General features: G+C 41.6%; 1 protein-coding gene across 3 annotated transcripts in view; it reads right to left on the bottom strand.

Annotated features, from left to right (window-relative positions):
* Nucleotides 1-2,032: 2,032 nt before the first annotated feature.
* The window catches only part of slc4a11 (solute carrier family 4 member 11), an 85,449-nt gene continuing 60,549 nt past the window's right edge, over nucleotides 2,033-26,932 (bottom strand). For all 3 annotated transcript variants that reach the window (XM_034525581.1, XM_034525582.1, XM_034525583.1), the window contains 13 exons: nucleotides 25,407-25,616; nucleotides 21,405-21,489; nucleotides 20,356-20,481; nucleotides 19,037-19,150; nucleotides 17,657-17,789; nucleotides 16,637-16,710; nucleotides 14,232-14,460; nucleotides 13,675-13,781; nucleotides 10,331-10,496; nucleotides 8,795-8,968; nucleotides 6,917-7,112; nucleotides 5,457-5,626; nucleotides 2,033-3,549 (listed from right to left, as the gene is read on the bottom strand). In XM_034525581.1, coding sequence (XP_034381472.1) covers nucleotides 3,483-3,549; nucleotides 5,457-5,626; nucleotides 6,917-7,112; nucleotides 8,795-8,968; nucleotides 10,331-10,496; nucleotides 13,675-13,781; nucleotides 14,232-14,460; nucleotides 16,637-16,710; nucleotides 17,657-17,789; nucleotides 19,037-19,150; nucleotides 20,356-20,481; nucleotides 21,405-21,489; nucleotides 25,407-25,616 — 1,851 coding nt within the window. In that variant the 3' untranslated portion in view covers nucleotides 2,033-3,482. The remainder of the gene's footprint in view (nucleotides 3,550-5,456; nucleotides 5,627-6,916; nucleotides 7,113-8,794; nucleotides 8,969-10,330; nucleotides 10,497-13,674; nucleotides 13,782-14,231; nucleotides 14,461-16,636; nucleotides 16,711-17,656; nucleotides 17,790-19,036; nucleotides 19,151-20,355; nucleotides 20,482-21,404; nucleotides 21,490-25,406; nucleotides 25,617-26,932) is intronic.

Below are 26,932 nucleotides of genomic sequence, written 5' to 3'. Positions count from 1 at the left end.
TTTGCTTCCATTGATGTCGCAACTGTTGATGGAGCCAATGAATATTTCTGCTGAGATGATTCCTGTCGTGGCTTGTATTGTTCAGCAAGAGGGTTGAGTGCTGTTCCTTTTTCAACTCTGAATGTTCACTTACAGACACCACCGAAGTGTACAGTCACGTGCACACATAATCACAACAATGTCCTTCTTTGTTGGAGGTAGCGCTACACGTACCTTTTGGCCGGCATACAGGTGTCATGACGCTCCCTTTCCTCCACAAAGAGACACACAAAAAGACCAAAACTATTACAGGGCGACATAAAACCACACAGACACAACATGACCACAAAGAGACACAAAACAACAACAAAGAGGAACATTAACTACAAAGAGACACAAAATAACAACAGAGACAGAATGACCACAAAACAACAACAAAGAGACACAAAACAACAACAAAGAGGAAAATTAACTACAAAGAGACACAAAACAACAACAAAGAGGAAAATTCACTACAAAGAGACACAAAATAACAACAGAGACAGAATGACCACAAAACAACAACAAAGAGACACAAAACAACTACAAAAATGACGACAAAAAAGGCCAAACAACCACGCTAGTCTTGCTCCTCTGTTGTAGGTGGTGGAGCTCAGTGTACACAGAAGCCCAGTGTATCACGGACAAACAACAACTCAATGAACACACGCACACAAATATTTACATCACTACTACTTTTTATTTGGCAAACAGCTTGAGATAGTCTCTCTTTTTCAGTGTACAGTATATATATACTATAGTAAACCAACACATTCTGTTTTATAACCATTTTTTTCTCATTATTACATATTACAGCTTACAAATATAGCTGATCTTTTTGACAAAATTACAGATTCTGTTTGACACCTAAATTATTATGCTATATAAAAATCCACACCGTACATTCATGATTAGAAAAAGTAGGCTATATGAAATCAGGAAAAGGAAAGAAAAAAAGAAACACCACAGTACGCAATCTTCAAACAAATCCAATTTACGAGGGGGAGTCAAGGTTTCACAAACAGAGTCGTATATGTCTATCACTCTGAATCCAACGTCAAGTCCTCTGAGAGAAGTTTGTTGCTATTCCAAAGATCATCAGTACAGAGAAGATATCGAGGAACAACAACAATACTGTCACATAAGAAGAAGAATGGTTAAATCTCTGTACTCGGTCCAAAGTTTGAAACTAATACCTTGCCATGGATTATAATGGATACTTGATAAAAACTAAACTCTGCATTGCAAACTGTACATATTACTTCATACCTCACAATCTCTCTCCTCTCTCAACCAGTAAGCCTTAACCCAAGGATTATGCAAATGCCGTCAAGCTTTCCTTTCATGCCTTGCTATCTCGGCGTGAGACATCTGCTCAAATTGGACATCTTTCTCACATCTGTAAGACAAAGTTGAACAGAACTGCACGAGGGAGCTGCCATTTGGATATTGGGAAAGCAAGTAATAAAATCCAGCACAATGGATGCCTTGTTGACGGGCAAACTTTATATTTTTTGTGCAATAGTTGAATCAGCACAGAGTAGTTTTTTTTCTTCATTTTTTTGTACCATGAGGATGGACTGACAAGTTTGTGTCTTAAAAATACGGCTGGCCTGTCTATGCCTTCACTGGGAAACCCGGATCTCACCCGTGAAGTTTTATTTTTATACACAGTATTGCTGAATATTGAGCGTTGCATTCAGTTTATTGAGAAGTTACTGTTTGACTTGCTACTTTCCCCCCCGCGTTGTGTAGGATACATGTCCATTGGTATAACATTGTATCAAAAACCCAGATGAGTCATGCTTTTAAGCAAACCAGTGCTTGCTTAGAAATTTACTTTTTTGGTGTTTTTTTTGTATTATAAACAAGATAATCTTTCCAGACATCTGGATTATTACATGACAACGTTTGCAAGCATTGATCTAATCATAACATCTAAATAGAAAACAAGACCAGATTATTCTAAAACTCATCTCTGAACACGTGTTCACGAAAATAAAAAATAAATGCATTTTGATGAATCCTAAGCTCACAAATATTTTTTTGTTGTTGTTTTTTTTTTGTTTACTTTTTTACGTTTACCTGACTTTCGTCTTTACGAGCAATGCATCAGAACTGTGTTGGACTTTGACGCGAAGCTGGAAGGGACTTTGATATGTAAACACCAGATGTGAGACAAGACACTCAAAATACAAGAATCAGTAACTGTGGAATGTAAAGGAGCAAACAGAATTACACTTTACTTTAAAGTTCGGGTTAAACACACAACATTCTCATTTAGTAATTAAAAGATAAAACTGTCATCATGATAAATAAATATTCTATTTGAATTCAATCTAAAATACTTTTTTTGTATAATTCCATAATATATTCTAATATATTCATAATTTGATAAAGATTTCACTATATGTTTTGGTTTGTGCTGTCGTTCTAAATAATTACATATACACCTGTGGAATGCGTTTTATTTTATTCGGCTGAGCACTTAAATTCCACCTTAAAAACTAGGTGTTGGAAAGAGCTTGCAGGAAGCTAGATGAAGGACAGATTAGTGCACACACACACACGCGCACACACACACCTTCCTTTGTCCGCCTTCATGAACACTGTTGGAATGACTTAGAAACTAAATATGCACGTGTCACGTGTCACAGCTAACAGGTGGAGGAATGTAAAGGTTTTAACACCGCACAGAATGACAGAATTACATTTACTTTGCAGTCGCTTAAATGCAGTGTTCTTACTAGTTAATTCATCCGCGGAGAAGTACTTATCAACACAGCGTAAGTATGTCGAATTTGCTCCAATGACAGTGTAAAAACACAATGTGAGTGCAAAGAGTCAAAAGAAAGCTGTTGAAACTTACATTGTGCCATTACACCTTTTCTACGTGCTCTACAATGTACATCGGCAGCATTTGTATTACTTACACGGTATTAGTGAGTACTTTAAGCACTTATCCTTAGCTTAACACGCAGATGAATACACTCCAGTAAGGATATTGTAAAATGTTACCGTAAAATGTTACCATAAAATGTGACGGTGTGAGAGGAGAACACGGAGGTATATATATATATGGCACTGAACTAGCTGACGGGGTGAAACGGAGGGGAAACGGGGAGTTCTGGACGTTCCTGTTATTTATTTATTTTTTTCCGGTAGAATTTTCCCCCAGAGAGTCTGTCCACGGTTGGAAATATTTCCCACACAGCCCTCATCTCTCTGTCTCACGCGACTTCTCACCATTTCCAGTGCTTCACCTGTAAGAATGTTCTTATCAGATACAAAAATCAAAATCAGTTTTTTTCTCCTATTTGCTTTCGTACAGTTTTGCATTGAAAAATATGTTGTGTTTTTTTCTTCTTTTTTTTTTTAAATCCTCATTTCTTTTTTTTCCCTTTTTTTTCTTTTTTTTATTCCAGACGTCTATTTGTAGATCCAGAACTCGTCTCCATCTGTAGCTACATGTGTTGGGCATCCATTATGTCCAAGTATTTGGCCTCAATGATATGAGGAAGCACGTTGTTCCTAAACACAGAGCAGACAGAATCGATGTCAGTTGTTAGACCGGCGCTGAGACAGAAAACAGGCAAAACAAAACACCACACCATCCCAGTGACAGATCTTATCACATTAGATTCATCACTTCCTCCTCACGAGTACAAGAGATCGAATCCACCAGAGTGCGCACAGTGGCAGCGGAGACCTGCGTGGGGGGGAACTGCTGATTATACTGTGTATCAACTGCAAAATGATACGTGGCACTCAAAAAACGTTGATCTTTTGGATGCAGTAGAACAACAACTGCAGCTGTTGAGGCAGCAATAAAATGCACTAATCCAAACTGTACACGATGTCGGCATTAAAGCGCCTCCAATCACTTACTATATGGATGAATTGAGGAGCTTTAAACGTCGCCAGGGAATATAGCAACTTTGGAATGACTTATTTAAAATCAGTGTTGTGTATTATTGCTTGTTGCACTGTCCGGATGTTACCCCAGAAATAAATAAATGAAGGAAGGTTTAAATGACAAAATAGATGGCCTTAATAAAGAGTGTTTATGAAGTATAGGGGTTGTGTAGTTACAGGGGGGAATGGGCGCGATTTAACGAGCCATTCATTCCACTGGAAGCGCTAATGATGCTCTGAGGGTCGCGTTCACAAAAGATGTCGAGCTGAAAGATTACAGCGTGAAAGCGCCCATGAAGTTTTGCGGCAGAGTGCAATTTGCATCCGTTTGTATTAATTAATAGCCTTATTATTTGTATTCTATTTGTATTCTATCATGTATTTAAAAACAAATGACATGTAGGGGTGGGGGGAGGTTTCTTTGTTGATTTCATTTCATGACACAACCTCCATTACATCGTGCCACTGCATCCCAACACAAATGAGTGTGTTAGTTAGTTTCATGCGGGCTACAATCACCGCTGCCGTGATGACCACTGGAAGCCCGGGCGTCCGGACCCCCCCTGATGAATGCACTTCAGTCACCACCAAGTCTCCGAGGACGCCAATAACATCTCTGTAACTGCGTGTGGCCATCAGCGCCGATCTTTGTGAATTGGATTATTTTTTTGCAATGAGGCTCATTTGCATAGAAAGGGGACACTTTCTACACTGGATGTCTGCATATCAACTCATTTAAATAGGTGCAAAATAGCACCTGAGAAGCTATTTAATTGGCCGCGCAGCTACGGGTGCATCTCGGGTGCCTTGGAGAGTTACGGTGTCTTTTCCGTCTCGTGTGTGCAGGTTTGGCGACTCCAAAAAGCCGCGCAATCGTTTTGTGAATTCGCTGTTGCTCGGTTCTTTAACACTGATGTGTAATAGGTGCGGTAATGCGTTTCAGGAAGCCTGGGTAAGGTAAAAGAATCTGAAATAAAACTGATAAATCAGATAAAACTGATTGTTTAGTTAAAAGGAATAGACATTATGTAATCAAACCAAATTGTCACAAACACTAGTACTACATGAATGAAGATGGTTTGCTTTCTTTAAAGATTTTTAAGTGCAAAGCAACATTTTGTATTGAAGGTATTTTACTAGTCTCATGCGCCAAACGAGGAAAGTGTTTATTATTATTATTATTCGGTGAATTCCCAAATATCATTTATAATGCGGCGCATTACGCCCACTGTTTTCACACATTTCCTTTAGTGAGACTGAGCAGACGACCTGCAGCACAAACACATTTGTATCTCCGCTGAACTGCCAGATGTTTCCAGCTGAAACACATTCAACCTCGTTATAGACTAAAATCATTCAATTGAATGAAATTAAAATGAATTGGGAAATTGAGAAAAGAACAGTTGTCAACTTTATTCTAACAAAATGCGCTGCTGTTTCGAGAGATAAGTTGTGTTGACAACAACAGAAAACATACAGTGGTTTAAATCACGTTCTGGGACAGAATGTCCCCGGGTTCGTACCTGATTGGAATTAGCATGATCATGAGCAGAGGGAAGATCATCTTCATGTACGGCATCGGGTACATGCCGAACGTGCAGAGCACCAGCAGCTGCATCATCTGCAGGAAGGTGAAGTAGTGGATCTTCCTCTGGGGCACTTTGCGGATGTAGTGGGTGGGCGGGTAAGACGTCTGCAGGAGGTGAGAGGATCAGGACCGATTAAAAACACAATCTACCCCGAGGTTCTTTCCCCTCACTGTCCTCAGGTCTCCTGCCGTCTGACAGACATGACGGAGGGAAGAGGCCGGCCCACACACCTCTAAGAAGTGCACAGCGGCTTTTAGATCATAAATAACACTTAGCCCTCAGTGGATGTTGTCTTAGAGAGTCTATTCTTAGCACCAGGGGTCTCCAGTGTGAATGTGCGAGGTGGGGGACGGGAGAGAAGCGGCGGATATTATTTTTAAAACCTGCACTCGGTGAAGGCTTTTATGTAAAAATACACCTGTCTCTCTCCAGTCTGAGTGGAGCAGCGAGAAAAACTAACTCATCTCCCCCGACTGATCTGGTGTCATGAATCTTCACAACAACAGGAGTTGATCAATCAAGAACTACCACATGCCGCTGCCAATAAAACTGTTTCCCGGCGTCGGTTACAACCTGCACGCACTTTTGGAAACGCGGCTCATGACGCGTGGGGTTTATTTTGTTCGTGTCTCTGAGTCTTGTTTGTGTTCGTGCAGATCAGGCTGAGGCTTCCTGTTGAAGCAGAGATTAGGATCTTGTCACTTGGACTTTGTATGAAGAGTTTCTCCGTCTTTGTTGGATATTGGGATTGCATATGGTGATGCGGCTCAAACATCCAGGGAGAAGTAACAATAAGCTAAATGCATTTTCGAGTGGACGGGGGACATTTAGTTTTTTTTTTTTCAGTTACCTCTCACTGCCATTTAGAGGCGCCAGTGTGTGAAGTGTCGAGTTAAGAGGAGACTACCTCCAGGGGGAAGGTTCAATCGGAAGCACAGGAGAAGAGGAAATGTATTGTCCAAAATGTTGGTTTCATATTTGAATCTGACTGATCATGTAGATCTTTATGCCGCTGATACCCAACGCTAGAATAAAAAGGGCAAAGTATCATTTACGATCTGATCTGTCTTAATTCACTTAAGCCCAACCCACCTGTTATTCTGAGTAGATTAAAACTAACAACAAAATATATATTTGCAAATATTATTTGACTCAGGTCTGGTCCTTCGGCGGCGGGCACCGAGTCAACCGTTTGATCTGCAGAGGCCTGCAATCGACATATGGTCACACACACACACACACACACACACACACACACACACACACACACACACACACACACACACACACACACACACACACACACACACACACACACACACACACACACACACACACACACACACACACACACACACACACACACACACACACACACACACACACACACACACCTGCTCCTTGAGGAGGAGAGCCATGCGGTCGCACATCTGGTTTCCGTCGATGGAGGTGAGGGCGATGTAGAGGAAGAGGCCGTACAGGACGGGTTTGGGGATCCACTGCAGCGGGAGAGGCAGCAGCAGCACCGACGCGCCGATGAAGATGTTGGCAGTCAGAGACGTCAGCCGGGTCTCCTTCACCTGGACGATACTGAGGGGACGCACACGAGCACACACACACATGCACGCGCACACGCACACACACATACACAGTGGAGGGTTTAATGGAGAGTGCACAATTGTTCCGTACAATGCGACAGACGACATTTCTATTTCAGGATGTTCTTATCGGTGTTCTCGCACATTTTCCATTTGAGAAATTCTCAATTTTGTGTGTGTGAGAGAAATATATTTCTCATATTTTGGACTACGATGAACACAAATGCAGATTTTTGTAAAGAGAAAACAACCAACACAAACAGTATTTAGGACACCAACCTTGTTTCTTGTTTAACCCTCTTTAAATAAACAGACATTGTAACTGACTTTGATCTAAAGGAGAAACTTCCTTTAACAAGGAAAGTGTGGGCAGAGTGACCTAAGCTGACCAATCAGTTTTGATGACAACATGTAGCATTAGGCTTTAAATACTTGATGTATTGCATGGAGTGTAATTGAAACATCCATCCCTCCACTTATCCTGTCCAGAGAAGCGTGAAGCTGCAAAAGCCAAACACTTCATTAAATAAGTGTCTCCTAACCGGAGGGTTGAGACTCACATTGGGTCAGGAGATAAATCGGTGAGGTGGCAGGATAATTAGAGCGATAGAAAAGTAGAAGAAAAAAACTTTTTTTTTTTACGACCATTCTTCCTCTAGCCCTCCTTTTTTTCCTTTTTTTCTTTTTCTTGACCTTTCTATACCTCTTCAGGCCTCTGGAAATGATTCAGATTAAACAATCTTGGAAAGGTAAATGTGTCTCTGGGTGAACAACTCACGGACATTATTTGCAACATGAAGAGTTGAACACATTTCTGTCTCAAAACTAAAAGATACGTGGACAAAAACACATTTTCATTTAGTGCTATTACTGTTGTGTTTACTCTTCTTATAGCTGGGGTTGGTGATCTTCTTAAAAAAAAAAAAGTTGTTGCTATATTTGTTGAAATTCTAATTACATCCCAACAGAAATCAATCAATCGAACACTCTGACTGAAGAACAGAAAATATTCCGGTTTTATTGTAAAAGAGTTGCCAACGCTGGGATGTTTTTGTTTTTTTGTTGGATGATTTTAAAATTCTGGCGTACTCTTACTAGTTTCTCAACATAACCAACCCTTGCTTTAAGTGGGTATTCTATATCTCCTGCTTTATCTTGATTTTGGAGGACTTTGCTCTTGAAACGTGCTTTAAAAGCGAGATGACTTACTTTTGAAATGTTACCATATTATAAAGGGTGGCCACTTTCGCAAATGTTCACGGACAATTTCGAATATAAATTCCCAGGCATACTTCCAAGAACCCTAAATTGCTAATTTTTCGACAATCAATATCTCTAATTTGATCTCTTGCTCTTATAGATGATTGCTGTCCCCCACCCCCCTCTCCCTCTTTATCCCACTTGACAACTTCTGAAATCCTGAATATATTCGCTAACTATAACTTTGCACATAACTGCGTGGCCGTAATGAGGAACCTAATCCTCTCATCTCTTAAAAGCTCCTTCACCTCTTCCACCCGGAGAGAAGATGGTTAGTCACATAGCAATCATGCAATCAGGGGGAGAGCAGGATACAGTAGCCTGCAACACAAAATTACCAGTCGCCACATGCTCGAAAGACGACCTTTAATTGAGCGTCTGATTAGCAGCGGCGCCGGCGAGCGGGGAACTCACGTTTCATAGAGGTGCCCCCCCTCCACTCGCTGCTCCACGAAAGCCAGCTGGCGCACATGGAGGGTGGAGTGGGGGAAGGCGGCGTGCATCCAGGGCAACCCCATCACCGACATCAGGATGTTGATGAGCCCAGAGAGCATGAGGTCCCAGTGATACGCCGTGCCCTTCAGCAACCTGAGGAGCAACACAACCGTTACACGCGAACCACTCAGAGGAGAACTGGTGACAACACACACACACACACACACACACACACACAAGTTCATTCTCACACACACACACACTCACAGATAGAGATGTGGAAGGAAAATTAGCATCCGGTCACACACAAAAAAAGGGCATCACTCTCCTGAGGTCAGCGGCGCCCTTTAACACAACCTGAATAAACTCGCTCATATGTTTCACTAATTCTTCTCGTTCATCGTTAAATTAATGGACCATAAACGTGCCTTGCAAAGGTCTCCCATGTTTTCACACGCGCAACGCATAAATCGATATGTCATCGACGATGACATCATGAGCCGAGTGTGACATTAGAGTAACTTGCACATAAAAGGACGGTCGCGACCTTTATGATGCCACGAAACCTTTTAGATCACTGCTGTGCATCTTCCCTATAATAATAATAATAATAATAAAAGAGAAATATCCATACAAACTGATCATAGGCTATGTGTCCTGCTGATGCGCCCTTGAGCATGACATTGAAACCAAATCACTCAGGTTAAGAAATTAAGTGGTCATCAAGCGTATTACTGACAGATATATGAAATACATAAATAAATAATGACAGAAAACATAGAAGAGAGGCCAAAAAGAAAAAAGTCAAAATGGTTCGATCTTATTTCCAGACAAAGGGATGCTGAAGATAAAAGAATCAAACGAGAAACGCAAGAACAAAAATAGACACAACTTTGTTCTTCTTCTGTTCTATTGTTAGTGACACAAGGGAGATGTAGTGATGTGTAGTTATTTAAAGTTAAATATATATTTAAAACAATATATATGTTATCAGTGTTGAACAGGTCGACATTCTTGGAAATCATATCTTTGTGTGTCTTCAAGTCCTCGTCTGGAACAGACATTTAGATCCAATTAATTTCTACCCAACAAATGTAGATGATGAGGGCTGAAATCCCATCATTATAGATTCCCCCAGTAGTGTTGCTTGATGGCTGTCGGCTCTATAAGTGGTCTCTCCGATGCAAATTTAGAAAGCTCAACATGGTGTTTTGGCTCTGAGGCTTCTTCAGAGCTCCCTGACTGTGACAATTTGACTCAGATGTCAAGTTTCTGGCTCAGTTAATCTTCCCCCCCTAACAGACCGGTAAGGATCCGGTTTCAGCCGATCCCAAAGGTCCTTGGTGGGTATTTTAGGGGTCATGGAGAGAGTTTAAGCCAGTTAATGCGCAATCATTTGTATCCCTAATAAGTGTCACTAATATTATCCCTTTGGGCAGTTTTCTAAATGTATCAAGTCAAGCTTTCCTTGTGAAACTCCTTCTGTGCACAAAGGGATCGTTGCCTCTACTGTACCTGTTCTCCGGCGCATTGGTCAGCGAGACGACGATGTTCTGGTCGATGAAGATGAGGAGGGCCAGGAGGAAGCCGATGCCCATGGCGCTGAGGACATTCAGGCCCGACAGCCGCTCAAACGGAGCCACTTTGAAGACGGGCCGGTTGTGAACTTTGAAGACCGGAACTGTTCACAGAGGAGGAGAAAAAAAACGAGCCGAAATAATCGGTCAACGAATCAAACAATCGTGAGATAAACGGCAACCATTTTGATCATCTATTAATTATTTGTAATTAATTCAACATTGGCTGATTGCAGCTTTTGAAAAATGACGGCTTGCTGTTTTTCTTTGTCTTAATGGATAGTAAATTGAAACATATTTCGGTTTAGGAGTGTTGGATTGCCGGTATAAAAAGCGAGAGCGAAGATAACGATTGATCTGTTACGGCCTTTATTGGTACCAACCAGGTCACTAACGGGGCTCAATGATGCTCCACAGTTGGGCTGAAGTTTGGTGGCACCTCTCTCCTTAAGATATGTGAATATAAATAGGCGCTATGGTACCCATGGGTCTCCCCTTAACAAACATGCCCACTTAATGCTAATCCAAAGCAGAATGAATGAATGTGTTATTTTCACCTTTTCTTAAAAGGGTGTATTTGAATATTTCCAAACACTTGGGTCCCTAACCAGTCTTGGAATTGCATAAATTGACTGGAAAGCTGAGTCTCTCGTGGATCCAATGATACAAAGTGAGACAATTTTTTAAAAGAATTTACGTCACCGTCACAATGACCTCTCGAATATTCACATCCTTTCAGAAACATTAGACCCACAAACTTCAGACTTTTCTAGCTATATTGTCAAGAAAGGGGTTTATGAGCAGTTTCCAGTGCAGAAGTACTCGCCATCCAATCACCAAAATATGGCATCTTTAAAGAAATCTCCAAGTTTAAAAAGGTTTTTTTAGATACTAAATCCCAGCATGGATTTTTCTCTGGTGTTTCTTAAAAGTCTTGTTGTCTTAATGTGGTATTTCAGAGGGATTTTTCATCATTGTAATATAATGACCATAAAATGGTTAAATGGTTGCACCAAATCTATAACAAATGGCATCAAGCGAAAAAAAAAGCAGCAACAACTTTCTGATATCATAATGTTTGAATTTGAATAGCCCAGCTGACAAAAACACAATGTGTATTACGGATTTAAAACTCTAAAAACTCGACGCACACTGCTGAGCTGCATCTCAAATACATTATTATGTTCCCAGCTTTCGTTTGGTTGGCCCGCCATCTGCCCTTACAGATCCCCTGCCCCCCCTAACAAAGACAAACATGGGTCTATGTGGGTCTCTAAGGGTTAATTGATAATAAAAATAATCCATAGCTGCAGTCCTAATTACAACTATGAGCTTAATTCAACAGTGAGTCTTTAATCTAATTAAAGCGTTCTCACTTTGTTGGATAACTGTAGTTCAGGACCTGCTTGATTACATCTCTATTAGAGCTAAATTATAAACATCCATTTCTTTAATGGACTTTAAAAGGTGACAGGAATGTAATTGTTGCCTGAAATCCGCTATCAGTACTCCCTGAACTCATCCGATTCCATCTTCACAAACATAACTGTCTCTCAAACTGTTGTGATGACTCACGATTTCACACCAACAATCGTTTGCTCGGAGGAGCTGGATTTCTTTCCAAATACTGCATATCTCATTCGGCCCCTCAAATGCGGCTGTATTAAGTGCAGTTGGTTAAATTTAGGAAGTAATGACAATACAATAATGGGCCTATTATCTTATGACTTATTGTCTCCGGAGGTAAAGGAACAGAAAATTGGCCGGGCACTTAAATTTGAATTCACTTGAGGGTTTGGCGCTCGTCTCTGTTTCTCAGTCGACCCCTGGAGAACAGCTGCTGCCTTGGCAACAATGAATGGGGACTCGAAATGATGCAAACAATGGAGGATAAAAATGATGAAAATATCCAATGTGTTCTGGCCTGTGCCTTGATTAAGGAACATTAAAAAGACAATAAAGGCACCAAATAGAGGAGGCCCTGCAGTTACACAGTCATGGGAAGTAAACAAGCTATAAGTTTGAGCCGTTCAGCAGGTTTGGACCAGAGTCCAAATCCCTTAAGTGTAAATACACCCCAAACAGCAATGCACTGGGACTAAAAGACCGCTGACTAGCAACCATAAGCAGCTTTCTTGCAATTACATTCCCTCATTTTTCATATTTAATGAAATGTTCTGTGCTTTTTTTCTTCTTTTCCTTTTTTTCTTACAGCAAAGAGCCAAAGTAGGTTGCAATAATACCTAAAGACACAAAACCACAGGCTTATGTCTTTTAATAACCCACTTTATCTAAGTTCAAATAAATGCTAATACATATGCTGATGTGAGAAATCAACTTTTGCTTTTCTTCAGTCTTCAGAAACACAACCGCTAATCACTTCATGATTCATTAAAAAAAGCTGCGAGAAAACATAAAAGCCTGTGCATGTGGCATAGAGTTATGGGTGAGGAAGGAGGTATTTTATATAATAAAGTTCTGTGTATTTTCTTTATACAAGTTGGCTGCGACGGACAGTTGTAACATTTCCAATGATTTAACAGGACATGGAACTCTCCTGGTTGAATCCTCCGTACGAGAGATGAGCTGCTCTGTTTGAAAATATATTGTTTGTCCTTAAAAAACTCAAAAGGTACAAGTCTGTGAACATGATGAAGTAAGGAGTTACCTTCGACCCCCAAAGCTGCAGCTCAAATTAATGTAGTTCTGAACGCTGAGTCACTTTTGGAAGTACTATGACTGGCTGCTTCGCCAACAACAGCGGCCGAGGCTCATGGGTATTGTAGTGTTTAGCAGGATCTACTACACCAAAGAAGAGTTGACATAATTAAAGGGACAGTATGTCGGATTTTGTAGCATCTAGCGGTGAGATTTGAGGATTTCAACCAACTGCAAACCCGTCCGCTCAGATTCTTCTAAATATTATTCCCATGACATAATTCTATAGTATCACTCAATGACCCCTTGCAACCCTTTTGAATTCAAGGTCAAGGAAAGGATCATTACAAAGGTCGTAACTCGTTATTCTTTATGACTCTATGATGTTTACATTTTCATAACGCGTTAAATCGAAAAAACATCAGAGAATTCTTGCTCATCGTTTGAAATGACCACTGTGTGCGATTTGATCACCATGATATTTTGTACATGTAGAGTAAATCATTTTGAATTTCAAACCTCTCAATTTGACACACATGCACGCGCACGCACACACGCACACACGCACACACACGCACACATTCACTGTCTATTCTATCTGGAGAAGCAACAAATGATACTAACGCTCAATGTCCCTGAAGATGTAGGAGCCGATGAAGGAGAACAAGAGCACCGAGATCGGCAGGGCGCAGTCCGAAAGCACCTCCCTCACTTTGGCATGCAGGAACGGACTGAAAGAGGGAGAGAGAGAGAGAGAGAGAGAGAGAGAGAGAGAGAGAGAGAGAGAGAGAGAGAGAGAGAGAGAGAGAGAGAGAGAGAAATAATAGAGGAATACAATTACTGTGGACAAGACAAGGACAATGGCTGCAATCCTGACACTGCCTAAGTACCTCGTCCGCCTTTTGCTTACACAATTGAATCCAGCTTTGAAGTTGATTTGATTACTGGGGGCAATCAGAAGTAGAATATTAATGCTTATTAAATCACAGGCTGGGACAGAAGCTTCGACAGAAACGGGAGCTTTGTAAGAGCTCGTCTGGAAAAGTTTCTGCGAGCGCCGTCACTCCAGACAATCTTTAGGAGTCGGGGCCCCAACTCGGCGGTCTTCGTCCTCGCCGGGCAAACAAGATTTAAAACTCCCCTAGTGATTTATCTCCAGAGTGCCGCCCTGGTGCACGTACCTCCTTTTGAACTGGTAGAGGGTGTAGCCCATCCATAACGTCCCGAGCATCAGCAGGAGGCAGAGGAGGGGCCTCTCTCGGGTGCAATGGATGACGGTTTCGGGGAGGGCGTTGAGTCCAAACCCGGCCGCCACTTCACTCCTGTTCCCCCCGAGCAGGTCGTCGCCTTGGGGGAAGGCAGCTATGCTCCTGTTAGCCAGCGTTGGGGCGTGGTAGTTCCTGTAAAAGACTGAAGCCACATCCACAGTGTTGAGTTCAGCTGAGAGCAGATCGGAAGATTAATATAAGACTGGAGACCCTGCAGCATAACGACATACGCAGGTCCCCCAATTTGATCTAGATTGTCTATACATATGATAATGATTGTCATGAAGGGTTGTACAGACATTCATGGTGCCCAGAGGATGGATCCTAAAGAGTTTGGCAATGCACTGACTTCTTCTGCAGCGCCACCAGCCGGTTGACATTTGCAGTTTTATGTGAACACTAGCGAGGAAATCTTCCATGTGACCAACAAACACGGACAAACCGAGCATTCGCTCCAAACATCACTGGTGGATGTGCCAATAAATTGCACTTTATTGGCACAAAAGGGAATTGCTAAGCGCAGACCTTTGTTTATGTTTTCATTGCCGTCTATAATTGGTACTTCGACGGTATTTGTGTGCGACCACAATGCATTGCCATGGAAAAACAGTAAATTCAGGTAAAATGTTGGAACAGAGGACGGGGACTGTAAACTCTGCCGGGTGAGCTGAGTGAGAGAGACCCTCATAAAAGTGAGGTGAACCTCTGCGGAACTGTAACGCTGCACTGAAAACGTAAAAATAAACCTCCAAATTGAATGAAGCAAACATTTTTGATTTTATGTCAGGACAAGTACAGTCCCCGTTCAAATAGTCCTGAATCCTGTTTCATGTTTGAAGGCTTATACATAATAAAGATTAAAATGACTCTAGTTCACAAAAATCTATGAAACCCATCAATTTCACAAACAAAAAGTCAGACATGATTAATTGTAAACGTATTATGATTATTATAAAGAGAAATGTAGCAATGTTCAAGAAAAACCTACCCGTTCATACAAACTGCAATAATGTGTGCAGAAACCTGAATACTAACATATATACATTTTCATAATAATAAGAGTTTGATGTGATGTTTCAAAGACAGATGGTCTTCTAGGAGTTGCGACGTGTTCATTGGCCATATTGTTTACAACCCAGCAGTCATAATGTGAGTGCTCCTTCAGCGAGCCTTATGTTGAACATATTAAAGCTTGTCGAGCTTTGCTTGAACAACTAGTTAAATAAGAACAACCGTGTCTATAAGAGTGCCACACAAGCACAAATAGTTTCCCCATCATCACTTTTCCCTCCGCAGGCCTTTTCATCAAACCGGGAGAAAGTTACGTGGCAAACAGAGTTGTAGAGGAGACTCACGGCGTGTTTATTCATGCTACCGCAACATTTTTTGGGATGAAAAGTGTCAACAAAATGGCATAGGTTAATGTTATGGTAATGGCATATGAGCTCGGAGCGTATTTTACAAATGGTTTCTGGAAAATTGAACCACTGCACCGGCAATCTGGGGAAACAGGACGACATCGCATTCAAAATAAATTACGTTCTGCCGTCGTCATCCCGTTTTTTTTTTGGGGGGGATGGAAATTAAATTGCGTAAAATATTTATGATATACTAAGATGAAGTGGGGTAAAGGGGGTGTGGGGATCGGGGTGTAAATATGGCTGCAGGCTGGGGATCGAAATGTGGATTGATTCATTTAGTACATAGTATCTCTCTCAGCCGCTCAGTGACCCACTGGAGTAACAGAGGGATTGATGAATAAGTAGCACTGCTCTTATGAGATTAGTTCATTAATCAAATGTTTGGGCCTTTGAATTTCTTTGTTGTCCTTTATGGTCGTTTTCCAGGAAAACTCACTATCAGGCAATATAATAATATTCAAGAATATGGCTTGTTCTTCAATAAGATTGTTAAAAGATTCCTCTGAATGACAGTATTCTTCTGCAGAATAGTGGTAAAAAGCTACTTGGCAGTTTTTAATTAAATAGACTAAATGATCAGCTGAAAGATCTTATGACGACCAAAGGGTCAACAAAGGATTCTTCAGCCACTAATGAGTAAGCTGCACCCTTAAATCACAATTTAAAAAGTGTGTGTGTGTGGATTATTTTGGAGATTTGAAGTTTTCCTCTCTCAGTGTAATCGGCTGTATGTATCCGACATGCGTTTGAGACTGACACACTGCAGGTATGACACTATAGTGTTCGCATTGGTTCTGATGAGTCAGAGCAGAGGGCAAGTTATTGATTCATTAGATGTTATGTCAGTCAACGCGACAGAAAAAAAATCAACGTGAGACTGTGAAAACCGCGACTTACTTTTGACCGTTCCTTTCACGGCGTCCACCACAAACGCGATGGAAATGAACAGCGCGATGACCTCCTCTGTCGACCTGCAAGAAAACAGGAATCATTGTGGTGATGATCAGGGTTGTTGTGGAACGGTGCATATGAAAATAAAGTGTTACAAAAATGTTGCTATGAACTGAAATAAAAATATTAACTACTTTTAAATGGAAAAAAAATAGTGAGAATTGCTGTTTTCTTTTTAATTACAGACTAGAAGTAGACCTGCAGGCGGATGTACCAGGGTCGAAAAACACGGTACTGAAAATGAATACAAGACAGAAATGTTATTTAACTATAATTTAGTTCTAAAAATCAATTATAGTTTGCATGTGTAATGTTTTCATGAAATGTTTTTAAATCGGAAACAGATTCTACAGCAATACTCAACACTAACAGAACCGAATGAAACCAAATGCACTCAATCACTTCATTAGTTGGCCAAATGTATTGAGCAGTAGCGAAACAAAAAAAAGTAACACAAAGTTAAAAGAATATATTTGAACAGGAAGAAATAATAAAAATCACAGAATGAGTCACTAGAATAAGCGCCCAGTCAAGTTGCAATTTATATCCACGTCTCCCTAAAATGTCATCACTTCATTATTTTATCCTTTTGGACATTTGTGTGAAATTGTAATAAATGGCGTATGAATTCTTGAGTTCTTGTGAGGTCACAGAGACCTTTCACCTTGGACTCAGTTCATCCTTGAGTCCAAGTGGACGTTTGTGCCAAATTTGAAGAAGTTCCCTCCGGGCGTTCCTGAGATCTCGTGTTCATGAGAATGGGACGGACAACCCAAAAACAAAAGCCTCTGGCCTCGGCTGTCATTTAGGGGAATACAAATAGCAATATATTGAGATATGCTCCGTTTCCTCACAGAGTTCAGTTGAGGCAGGGCTGAGTGTACAAGAGATCTTCATATCTGTTGGTTTTGATTCAAGCGACTCGGAAAAGGGAAGCGGAAGGACACCATCGTGCAGGAGAAATACCTTTTGAAGAGCTTCATGAGCAGGCTGACGTTGAAGATCCCTCCCAGGATGAGGAAGAGGCAGTTCCACAGGCCGATGCAGGCGTAGAAAGCCGGGAAGTCCAAGTTGTAGTCGTCACAGATTCCTCGTATCACTGCAGACAGACACAGATCATAAGGCGCGTCAGACATGAGCTTCCACGGCCTCCAAAAAACGGTTTGTTGATTCACAGATTATTTGTTTTTTTGCCACAGATTGCACGAGTTAGTGTTCGATGTGAAGCGGTGACTATTGTTGACACGTCACCGCTTCACATCGAACACTGTGGAAAATAAGCATTAAGAAAGTTGTTGTTTTTTTTAACATCAAAATTCAATCAGTGCCTGAGAAATTGTATGCGACGAACAAACGATGAGCGACAGACGGATCGATGTTGCTTTGATCAATAATAGTTACAAAACAAACTAGGTCAATAAGAAACAGTATTGATCGCCTTTCCTCTGTTAAAAAAAAAAAAAAAAAAGAAAAAAAAGATGCATAAAAAAAAAAAGTATAAAATAAAAAAAGGAAAAACTGAGGAAAAGATTTGGCAGAGATCGACTAAACTCACGCTCAAAGAAAAAGGAGAATTTCATTCAAACATGAAAAGGACAATAACAATTTAGTTGTAATCTCAAGCAGATTTCTGCGCAGATGAGTTACAACTTTACAAACAAGCCATTGTTCTGCTCAGACAGGCTGCTGGAAATGTACTATAATTATCCCCATGAGAACGTGCTTAGCACAATTCTAACCCATCCACTTCAAAGAGCATCACTCCACAAAACCCGGCAAACCGCTTCGGTTTTTTAAACTACATCTTGGCATCGGGGTCGCTGCTTCTCCTCACCGCTGCCCGATTCCGCAGCTTCCAGCTGCCAAGAACGTTTAAAATCCAAGCAACAAAACAGTGCTGTTGGGTAAAAAAACAGTTTATGCGGCTGAGACTCTCACAAGGGAATAGAAAGTTTGCGTGTGCGAAGAGCCAGTCTTCCTAACCTGTAGGCCTCTGAAAGCAACCCTTATGTAACATCAATCCCTGAAAAAAACACAAGGTTTGGGAGATATGTGCTTTTTGCTCGACTGCACCGGGAACAGTCATTCGGGGCTTAGTGTGTGTGCGAGAAAACTTAAACTACATTACTCCGACGGGGGCTGTTTTCTGGTAAAAGACGGAGCAGAAGAGGACGTAAGGGTTTCTAGCTGCTGCTCTGCACGGTTGGGTGCCTCCTCCTCTTGATTTTTTGATGTAATCTTCTTAGTTCTCCGCCCACCCCCAAGCCTCCTTTTCAAACCGGCCGCCGGCGCAGACGGAGGAAACATAAGTGTGTTTCGGCTGAGCTGAGCGGAGTGGAGGCCTACCGCTGATGAAGATGGCGAGGGGAGCTGTGGTCAGAGGGATGACGAGAGGAGAGCCGGCGAACAACGAGTAGATGACCCCGCCGATGCTTTGGCCGATGATGGTCTTCCGAACGTCTGGACAGAGAGGACACACATGGAGGAAACTCAGGTACGTAAGTACCGATGTGGGTTGATTAATGTGCATTGAGGTTCTTCAGCGAAGCTGAACAGAGGCTGAAGTAAATCAGATTTTTTCTCAAATTGAATGTTATGGAAGCCCTGAGAGGCAAGTGAGGAGAAAATACCCTGGTGATCCATTTTATAAGGCTGATCTTAATTGTTTTCTCTCTTGTTTATTACTTAGGAACAGATTTAAAAAAAGGTTTCGACAGGAATATAACATTTAAAACTATTAACATACTGTATATTTCTGTGAAACATGAAAAAATGTTTTTATAAGTTACTTGTTTTTATGTTAACAGGTGAAACAAATTTTTTTCAGGTGAATCTTTCTGTTGACGGGATAATTTTTCCAGGTGTTTGTTGTTGTAATACTCATTTAGGCCACAAGAGGCTGAAGGGCTCACATTTAGCTAAATAGGACTAAAGCGTTCATGTTTTTTTTACATAACTTTACACAATATAGGTACTTTGTGTTTAGAGTTCATGGAGAAATAAAAACTGAATCTTTTTAGCCATACTTAAATCACAGGGTCGTGATGCACTTTAGCCTCGTGTGGCCGGAATGAGCATCGCAACAACAAAACACGAAGAAAAATGATCCTGACAAAAAAGAAAGTTTCACCAGCCACAACTTTTACTTTCACAACAAACATTTTTAAAAAGGATCCTGACAAAAAAATAAATAAAACATGTTGACCAGTTTAAACAGATAGAGAAAAAGTAACTAAGTAATTCATCTTGGCAAAACTTAGAAAATAAATAATGTGTCGCACTAATCCCATAAACCCAGGAGAGAAACAATTTATATCAGACTTGAACACAAAAACGAGCACTAGATTTTCATTCCCACTTGCCTCTGTGAAATGTTAATATGATGCAAAACACTTACTTAAAAAACGTTTTTTAAAGCTCCACTTATCAAAATGTTTATATTAAGCCTAATGTGAAAGCAGTCACTCACACTGACCCACAAATAATGTATCACCCAATTCTGAAGCTCTACGGGGCTTTTTAGACCAATTTAAGCTTTAGATTTGATGACACACATACTGTATAATACAGTTAAAACTCTTAATGTGACGATGTGTTTGTGGGGTAAATAAACAGGAATCCTTCTCCAACAGTGGCCGTGTGTCTGCATCCATATGCGCTCATACCGATCTCGCCACGTGTGCTCTCGTCATTGAGGGAGCCGAAAGCGATGGCGGGGAGGAGGATGGCGATGTAGAGGAAGATGGCCGTGGTCATGTACTTCAGCAGGGTTTTATTACTGCCAACGATCCCTGAGGGGAGACAAACACAAACACATGAGTCGTATTCACCTCATAATGAAGCGGAGGAGGCTCAAGCACTTTAATTTCCCAAAATGACAAAAAACATTAACAGAGTTCATCATTCAGTAACTCCACAATATGGAACAGTAGAACTATTCGACAAAAGGCTGATGCTACACACTGCCCTTTTATAAAAAAATACGAGTCACTCAACTCATTTTTGGAATAAAACACTTTGATTGGGCTCTAATTGGGTCACAATGATTTTGGTGAGCTTCATCAGATGATCCTTATCCGACGACACTCACAGGACAGAAGTATCTTTTTGTTACAGCCCGATGACTGCGGTTGGACATTATGAAATGAGAAAGGGCTGAAAGAGGGCAGCCGAGCAAGAAAACTCTGTGCTCCCGTTTCTTATCTTCTTTTTTTCCTAACAAATCACGGTCAACCGAGTAAATTGATGTGGTTTAATTAAGCAGATTCAATCACTTTTTTTTACAAAAAAACAAGCATCTCCAAACAAAAAACCCGTCCATACTTATTTATTTATCTCTTTTGGTAAATACCAAATTCTAAAAAGGTCGAGCAGCATGTGTGCATCTGTCTGACTGATGGCAGAAACATTTCCACACGTTTGCTGATCAAGAGAACGGTTTGATGAGTCAATAAAACCGTTGGGAATGTTTCCAGCCGACGTCCTCGTCTGATGACTTGGGAAGTAAGAATAACGTTGCTGCGGGAGCATTGAGACGTTTTGAGGCAGTCACGTCGTCGCGGGAGACAAACCCCCCTACGACCACAGATGGAGCGCAGATGTGTCCGAGGCAAAAGGTGACAGACAAACGAGGAGCCGCCAGAGGCCCCCCCCCGGTGTGGCACAATCAGGGAGATGATTCACTTCCACGACAAGTCCGGTGTGTTCATCCTACCATCTGTGAAGTCAGAGGGGTAGAACGGCAGTCGGCGGCAGAAGTCCTCGTAAATCCCCCGGCCGGCCTTGAAGAAGTCTGTACACTGTGGACCGAAAAGGGAGAAGGTTAGACTGAGGTGTGGACAACATGCCAGTGACAGCGCCATCTACAGGCAAGGGCCGTTACAGCTGCTGCAAATTGACACACGCACCACCTGCAGCCCTCGGGCGTGCGACAACGAGTAGTTTTTTTCCTTCTTTTCTTTTTATAGATGCTGGCTGTATGTGTGTGTTTGACATTTGGGATTGTATTTGATTGACAGAAACAGGGTTTGGGATGCAGAGGTCAAAAGGAAGCAATGAAGTAAAATCAGCAAATCCTATGAATTTGTTTTATGTTAAACTTGAATTGAATTGAAATCTTTTAGACATTTGTTTAGAAAGAGAAATAAACATTAGTTTAAAAATCTGTGTGTTCCAGGCACAAGCTGAATTGTACTGTTCATACTATCTATCGTCGTATTATTCACTATAATAACAACCAAACCAAAAGTTTGGTTTCATAAATAAAAAATAATCTTATTTCTTGACTGATGTGTACATCTAACATTTTTTTTTATCCAATAACTGGAAATGAAAGTATAGAAAATATTATCGTATTAACCTGAAAAACATTCTGGAACAAGTGAGAAACAAACAAAGACACACACACACACACACACACAAGAGAAAAAACAAACTGCAGTTGTATCACGCGTTGACTGTTGGTGAGGTAAATGTTAAAATTGCGCAAGCTCTACTTTCTTCTCCTGTAGGGGGCGACATGGACACGTCTACATGTTCAGATCAAAACTGCTGCCGGTGTTTTCCATGCATATCTTTGTATCTTTGTATCTGCGTATCTTTGTATCTGCGCAGTCGGGTCTCACCCCCCTTGTGGAGAAACTGCAAACATGTTGAAGCATCCCGTTTGTTGTTGTTGTTGAGTTTACATTTCATTTTTTGCTCTGAGGCATTTTGCTTATTTATTATGGTGACCTCCAAAAACTGCAACAGCACAGAAAGCCGGAGGCTGCGCCCAACTCGTAAACCCTGTTGTGGACAATGACACGGTTGGATTAGAAATGACCCATTTGATGATTCAGCTAAGACACTGGTGATTTCACAGGGGGGGCTTTTTGAAAGCTGATTTGAATCAAATTTAACGAGATAGTCCTGGAAAAGCTTCAATCCTGGGAATACATTTTCATGTACATTTAATAAAGATCCCCGAGCCCCCAGAATGATCACGTAACGACAACAGAGAGAGAGATGACGGCAACAGCGAGGGAGAGAAACTTTCGTGCATTTTTAGAGACGTCAAGAGGACGACAGTCGGGAAAGAGACACGAAGTGCGTCTTAAAAAAGACGAGCTTTCAGGTTACAGATGTTCGGGAGTAAAGGTGCAGTCCTGGCTTATTAATCAATATTTCCTTTCCTTGTAGAACATAGCATTACGCAATTAAACGGAACGTGTGACGAGGGTGTGCGTGTGCGTGTGTCGGGAAAGCCCCTGGGAAAATCAGTCCCGTCTCATTTGTAATCTAAAAAAAAAAGTTCAACCCTTTTAATTCTTCTTTTTTTTTGTTGGCAAAAACAAAGCAAATTACCTCAACAAACAACCTGAAAACAAACAACAGCATCGAGAACTCGGCTACTCTAAGACCAGGCGGTCTGCCTGGTCTTATGTAGCCACACACGCTTGTTCAACAAGGACTGTTCATCCATTAAATCCCTGTACATCCTGGAATCATTTATTATTGCAAGTGTGTGTGTGTGTGTGTGTGTGGGCCCTGATCACCAGCTTTTGGCTCAGGTTCGATAAACAAAAGTCTTGGAGAGGAATTACTGTCAGCCTGCTTGCCATTCGTTCTGAAAGGTTGATGGAGAGAGGCGACGGGAGGGAGAAACATAAAACATAAAAAAAAGACAACAACGGTTTGGCCTCGTTTTTTTTAAAGTAGAGGAAAGTGCTGTGTTCTTGCGGGTGGTCTGGATGTGGAGAAAGTGGTCTCTCTTTTTCATTTATTTTTCTGTTTCCTCTTGATTTCACCTGCTTCCTCTCCACATCTACCACCCCCCCCCCCTCTCCATCCATCTGTCTCCCTCCATATATCCTTCTTTCACTGAGTGGCACTGAGCCTTTCAAGCCCTGGGATGAACACCTCACAAAATCCTCCACTATAAAGAAAAAAAAACACAAGGGGGAAATGTCTAGGAGCCCTGGCCTGTCAACCGCAACATTAGGAGGAGATGTTGGTCCGTGGCATTGAGCAGAGCCCCTCTGGAGGTGTGTGTGCGTGTTAATGTGTGTGTGTACATGCACGTGTAGCTAAGGGGTGGGGGTGCTCTGACAGGACTGTGAGAGATGTAAGGTCATTTGCCCACTGAGGAGGCCTGGCAGGAGTTGATGCTGATTGATTAGGGGGGGGAGAAAAGATGGAGGAGTCGAGGCAGCCGAGCGAGGAGGAAAGGAGGTGGTGGAGGAGAAAGGGGTGGGAGGGTGGGGGGGGGGGGAGGTCCATGACAATGTCCCCACCCCTTTGGCGACCACGGTTTTCGCCCTAAGAGGCTGACATTTGGCATGGAGGTCAAGTGTTTGGCTGTGACTATATATAAAGTGGACGTAGTCGTCGTGACGACACCCGTTGGTTTGTGGACTGCCGATATGAAGCCTTGAGTTCGGCGTTTTGGCCATCGCTATCTTGGATGATGGCTGTCAACCATCGAACGAAAGTGACCATAATTGGACTTCGGAGGAGTGACGTAGACACTAGTAGCAAGATGTCTATCACCTTGTAGCCCCGCACTAAAGCATACTCTGCTTTATGGTCTGTTTGACTCCAAATGGACGATAATTTACTAAATTAACATCATGCTTCATTAAAGACTTGAAACTAGAGATTGAGACCATAAACTCCTGTTTACAATGTTTACTGAGGGAATAAAACATGCAAGTAGTAGACTCATTTTCTCGTGGACGTCTATACAAACCAGAAGAGTCGCGGTGTGTGTTTGCGTTCATGACAAATGGCAAAACAGGGGGGTGTCAGTGAGAGTGGTCTCTAGAGTCATGCTCTATCAAACATGCCCACCAAGTTAGCTGTTAGCAAGCTGATGTTAGCAAGAAAACAAGTGCATCAGCTTTAGCTCAAATTGCATACTGTCTAAATACTTTCAGCCCAACTTATAGAAATAAAGTTGGCCTAAAACTGACTTTTGGACCAAATGCTTGCTGCACATTTAACGTGAGCCATAGTGAGTGTCAGGATCCCACAGTTGTCCCATTCTTCCTGCAGATGGCTCACTTTTCTCTTCCTCTTTCTGTTGTTTGCTAGCAGATGGAACTGACAAGGAGGCACCTTGACTTAATAATACAAAGTCCATGGAGAACAATTAGTTTTAGAGAGTGGGACTTCATTATGCTCTGTCCGTATAACAAAAAAAAATACTTCTAAACTAATTCCCAAACTATGGCCAAACTCATGAAGCTTTTCCCGTAGACTCCCGTGGGAGGCATCATTGGTCTCAGCTGAGAGCTCCTTTTTAATTTTGCCACGGAGGTCAAGTGTATGGGAGGTTGTGTGTGTGTGTGTGTGTGTGTGTGTGTGTGTGTGTGTGTGTGTGTGTGTGTCTGTGTGTTAATGTACACGTTAAGAGGAGCAGTGTAAAGAAATTAAGATGACAAAAAGCAAGTGAAAGGTGTGGGAGGAAGAAGCGTTTAGAAATTTCCTCAACTCTGACATGGAGGGGAGCATTAGTGAGTGCTAACCAATCACAAGCCTCATCTCAGGGCAATGAGAAAGACTCATGATGCCACCATATGAATATAACGATGCTTCAGAATGGGTAGAAATGTGCATAATCGTCTAACACTGAAAGGTTCTACACACTTGATATGCTGCTCACACACACGCACACACACACACACACACACACACACACACACACACACACACACACACAAACGCTGCTGCCCACCTTGAGGGGCTTGTGACTGCGGGGGTCGGTCTCCTCCTTCCCCAGAGCGATGGGCTGCTGGTTGGTTGCCGCCAGCTGGTGCCTCTGGAACACCAGCGCCTCCTTAAACTCCTCTTGCGTCTTCGTCTCCAGCAGCGTCTGCCTGAAGGAGATGTCAGAGAAGAGGGTGGCGAACGTCCTGCCCAGCTCCATCGCTGTCTTGGTGCTTTTCTGTGGAAAGGGTGGTGCATTAAAAGAATGGAAGAACCGAAAGCTTGTTTTGTTAAACCAGTGGGGGAAAAAAGCTATAATAACAACACTGACATGTTTTCGTCTCATAGCGAACTTTTAAACAAACGGTTCCTTTTTAAGTATCGAGCAGACACATTCGCATTCATTTGGAGTTGTGTATGTGTCGAGCTGATGAATGCCAGTCAAATTTTGGTCTCCACCAACTCCTACCCACTCTTCCCCCAAAGGAAAATATCTCACTGTTTAGCTGCTTAAAGTGTAATTCTTTTCCTCCAGCTATTTATCTGTGTTTGGGATGTTTTTAGAGCCTTTCAGAGAAAACGGCAGCCTACTGTGGCATGAAATGGTGCTAATGAGAGCGGTGAGAGTGAATCAAACCAGTAAAACCAGTACGTATAACAAGTATGGAATTATCTGTGGGTTTCTTTTTTACATTACACAATCATTTCATCCATTGTTAATATACAAACATTGATTAATGAAGCTTTCATTTTTAAGTGTTTAATCAATAAGTAGCGTTTTCAATTTTCCAAAATAATAAATAGTGAATAGTCGAATCCTTTACAAATATTTTCAGATTCACATTGTTTTCTTTATGATTGGCTGATATCACAATATACTGTAATGTAACATAATGTACACCATGAATAAATAGCCTCTTAATTAAATGCCCAGAAAATGTATTACATCATGATGTTGCAATAAAAAAGCGACTACGAATATCATCATCATTGGTTGTACGTCAGTAAAAACGTACGTCTCAAATGCAGAACTGAAGATATAAATCTGGTCTGGATATTAAGGAGCATGTAAAGATTACTACTTTAAAAGGGGGCAGGTTTAGAGCTGAGTGTTTTGGGGGGCTTTTGTCCATAATCCCACATCTGTCACAAGTCATGGAGCGATGGTAATAATGTCCTAGGAGACTCTAAGACAGTGGGCCAGGGAAGCCTTGTAAGCCAGGTGGTGTTGATACCAACATAGCCAGGCTCATTGCGTACATCGGCAGCTGCAGCAAACAGAACAATTTAAGCCTTTAAGCTTTTTCACAGTGGTAACTGAATTTCGAACAGAGCTGAGAGAATGGACCTTGAATAATCTGAAGGCTCTCTTTCTGCGTGATGGACCTTCAGTCAGACAATCGGTTCACGAGGCAGCCTCGAAGGCAGCTCTGTAAGACTGTGTGCTTTGAGATTAATGCTAACTTCAGCATGCTAACATGCTACTCAGTGAATCATCAGAGTGATACAAAATATCGGGGAAAATCATGGGCGATAGCCAGGATGTTTTCTCTC

The sequence above is a fragment of the Cyclopterus lumpus genome, chromosome 22, assembly GCF_009769545.1.
Source record: "Cyclopterus lumpus isolate fCycLum1 chromosome 22, fCycLum1.pri, whole genome shotgun sequence".
In the NCBI taxonomy this organism is placed as follows: Eukaryota; Metazoa; Chordata; class Actinopteri; order Perciformes; family Cyclopteridae; genus Cyclopterus; species Cyclopterus lumpus.
The sequence above is the reverse complement of the archived record's forward strand: the minus strand, read 5'-3'. Positions and strand labels throughout refer to the sequence as shown.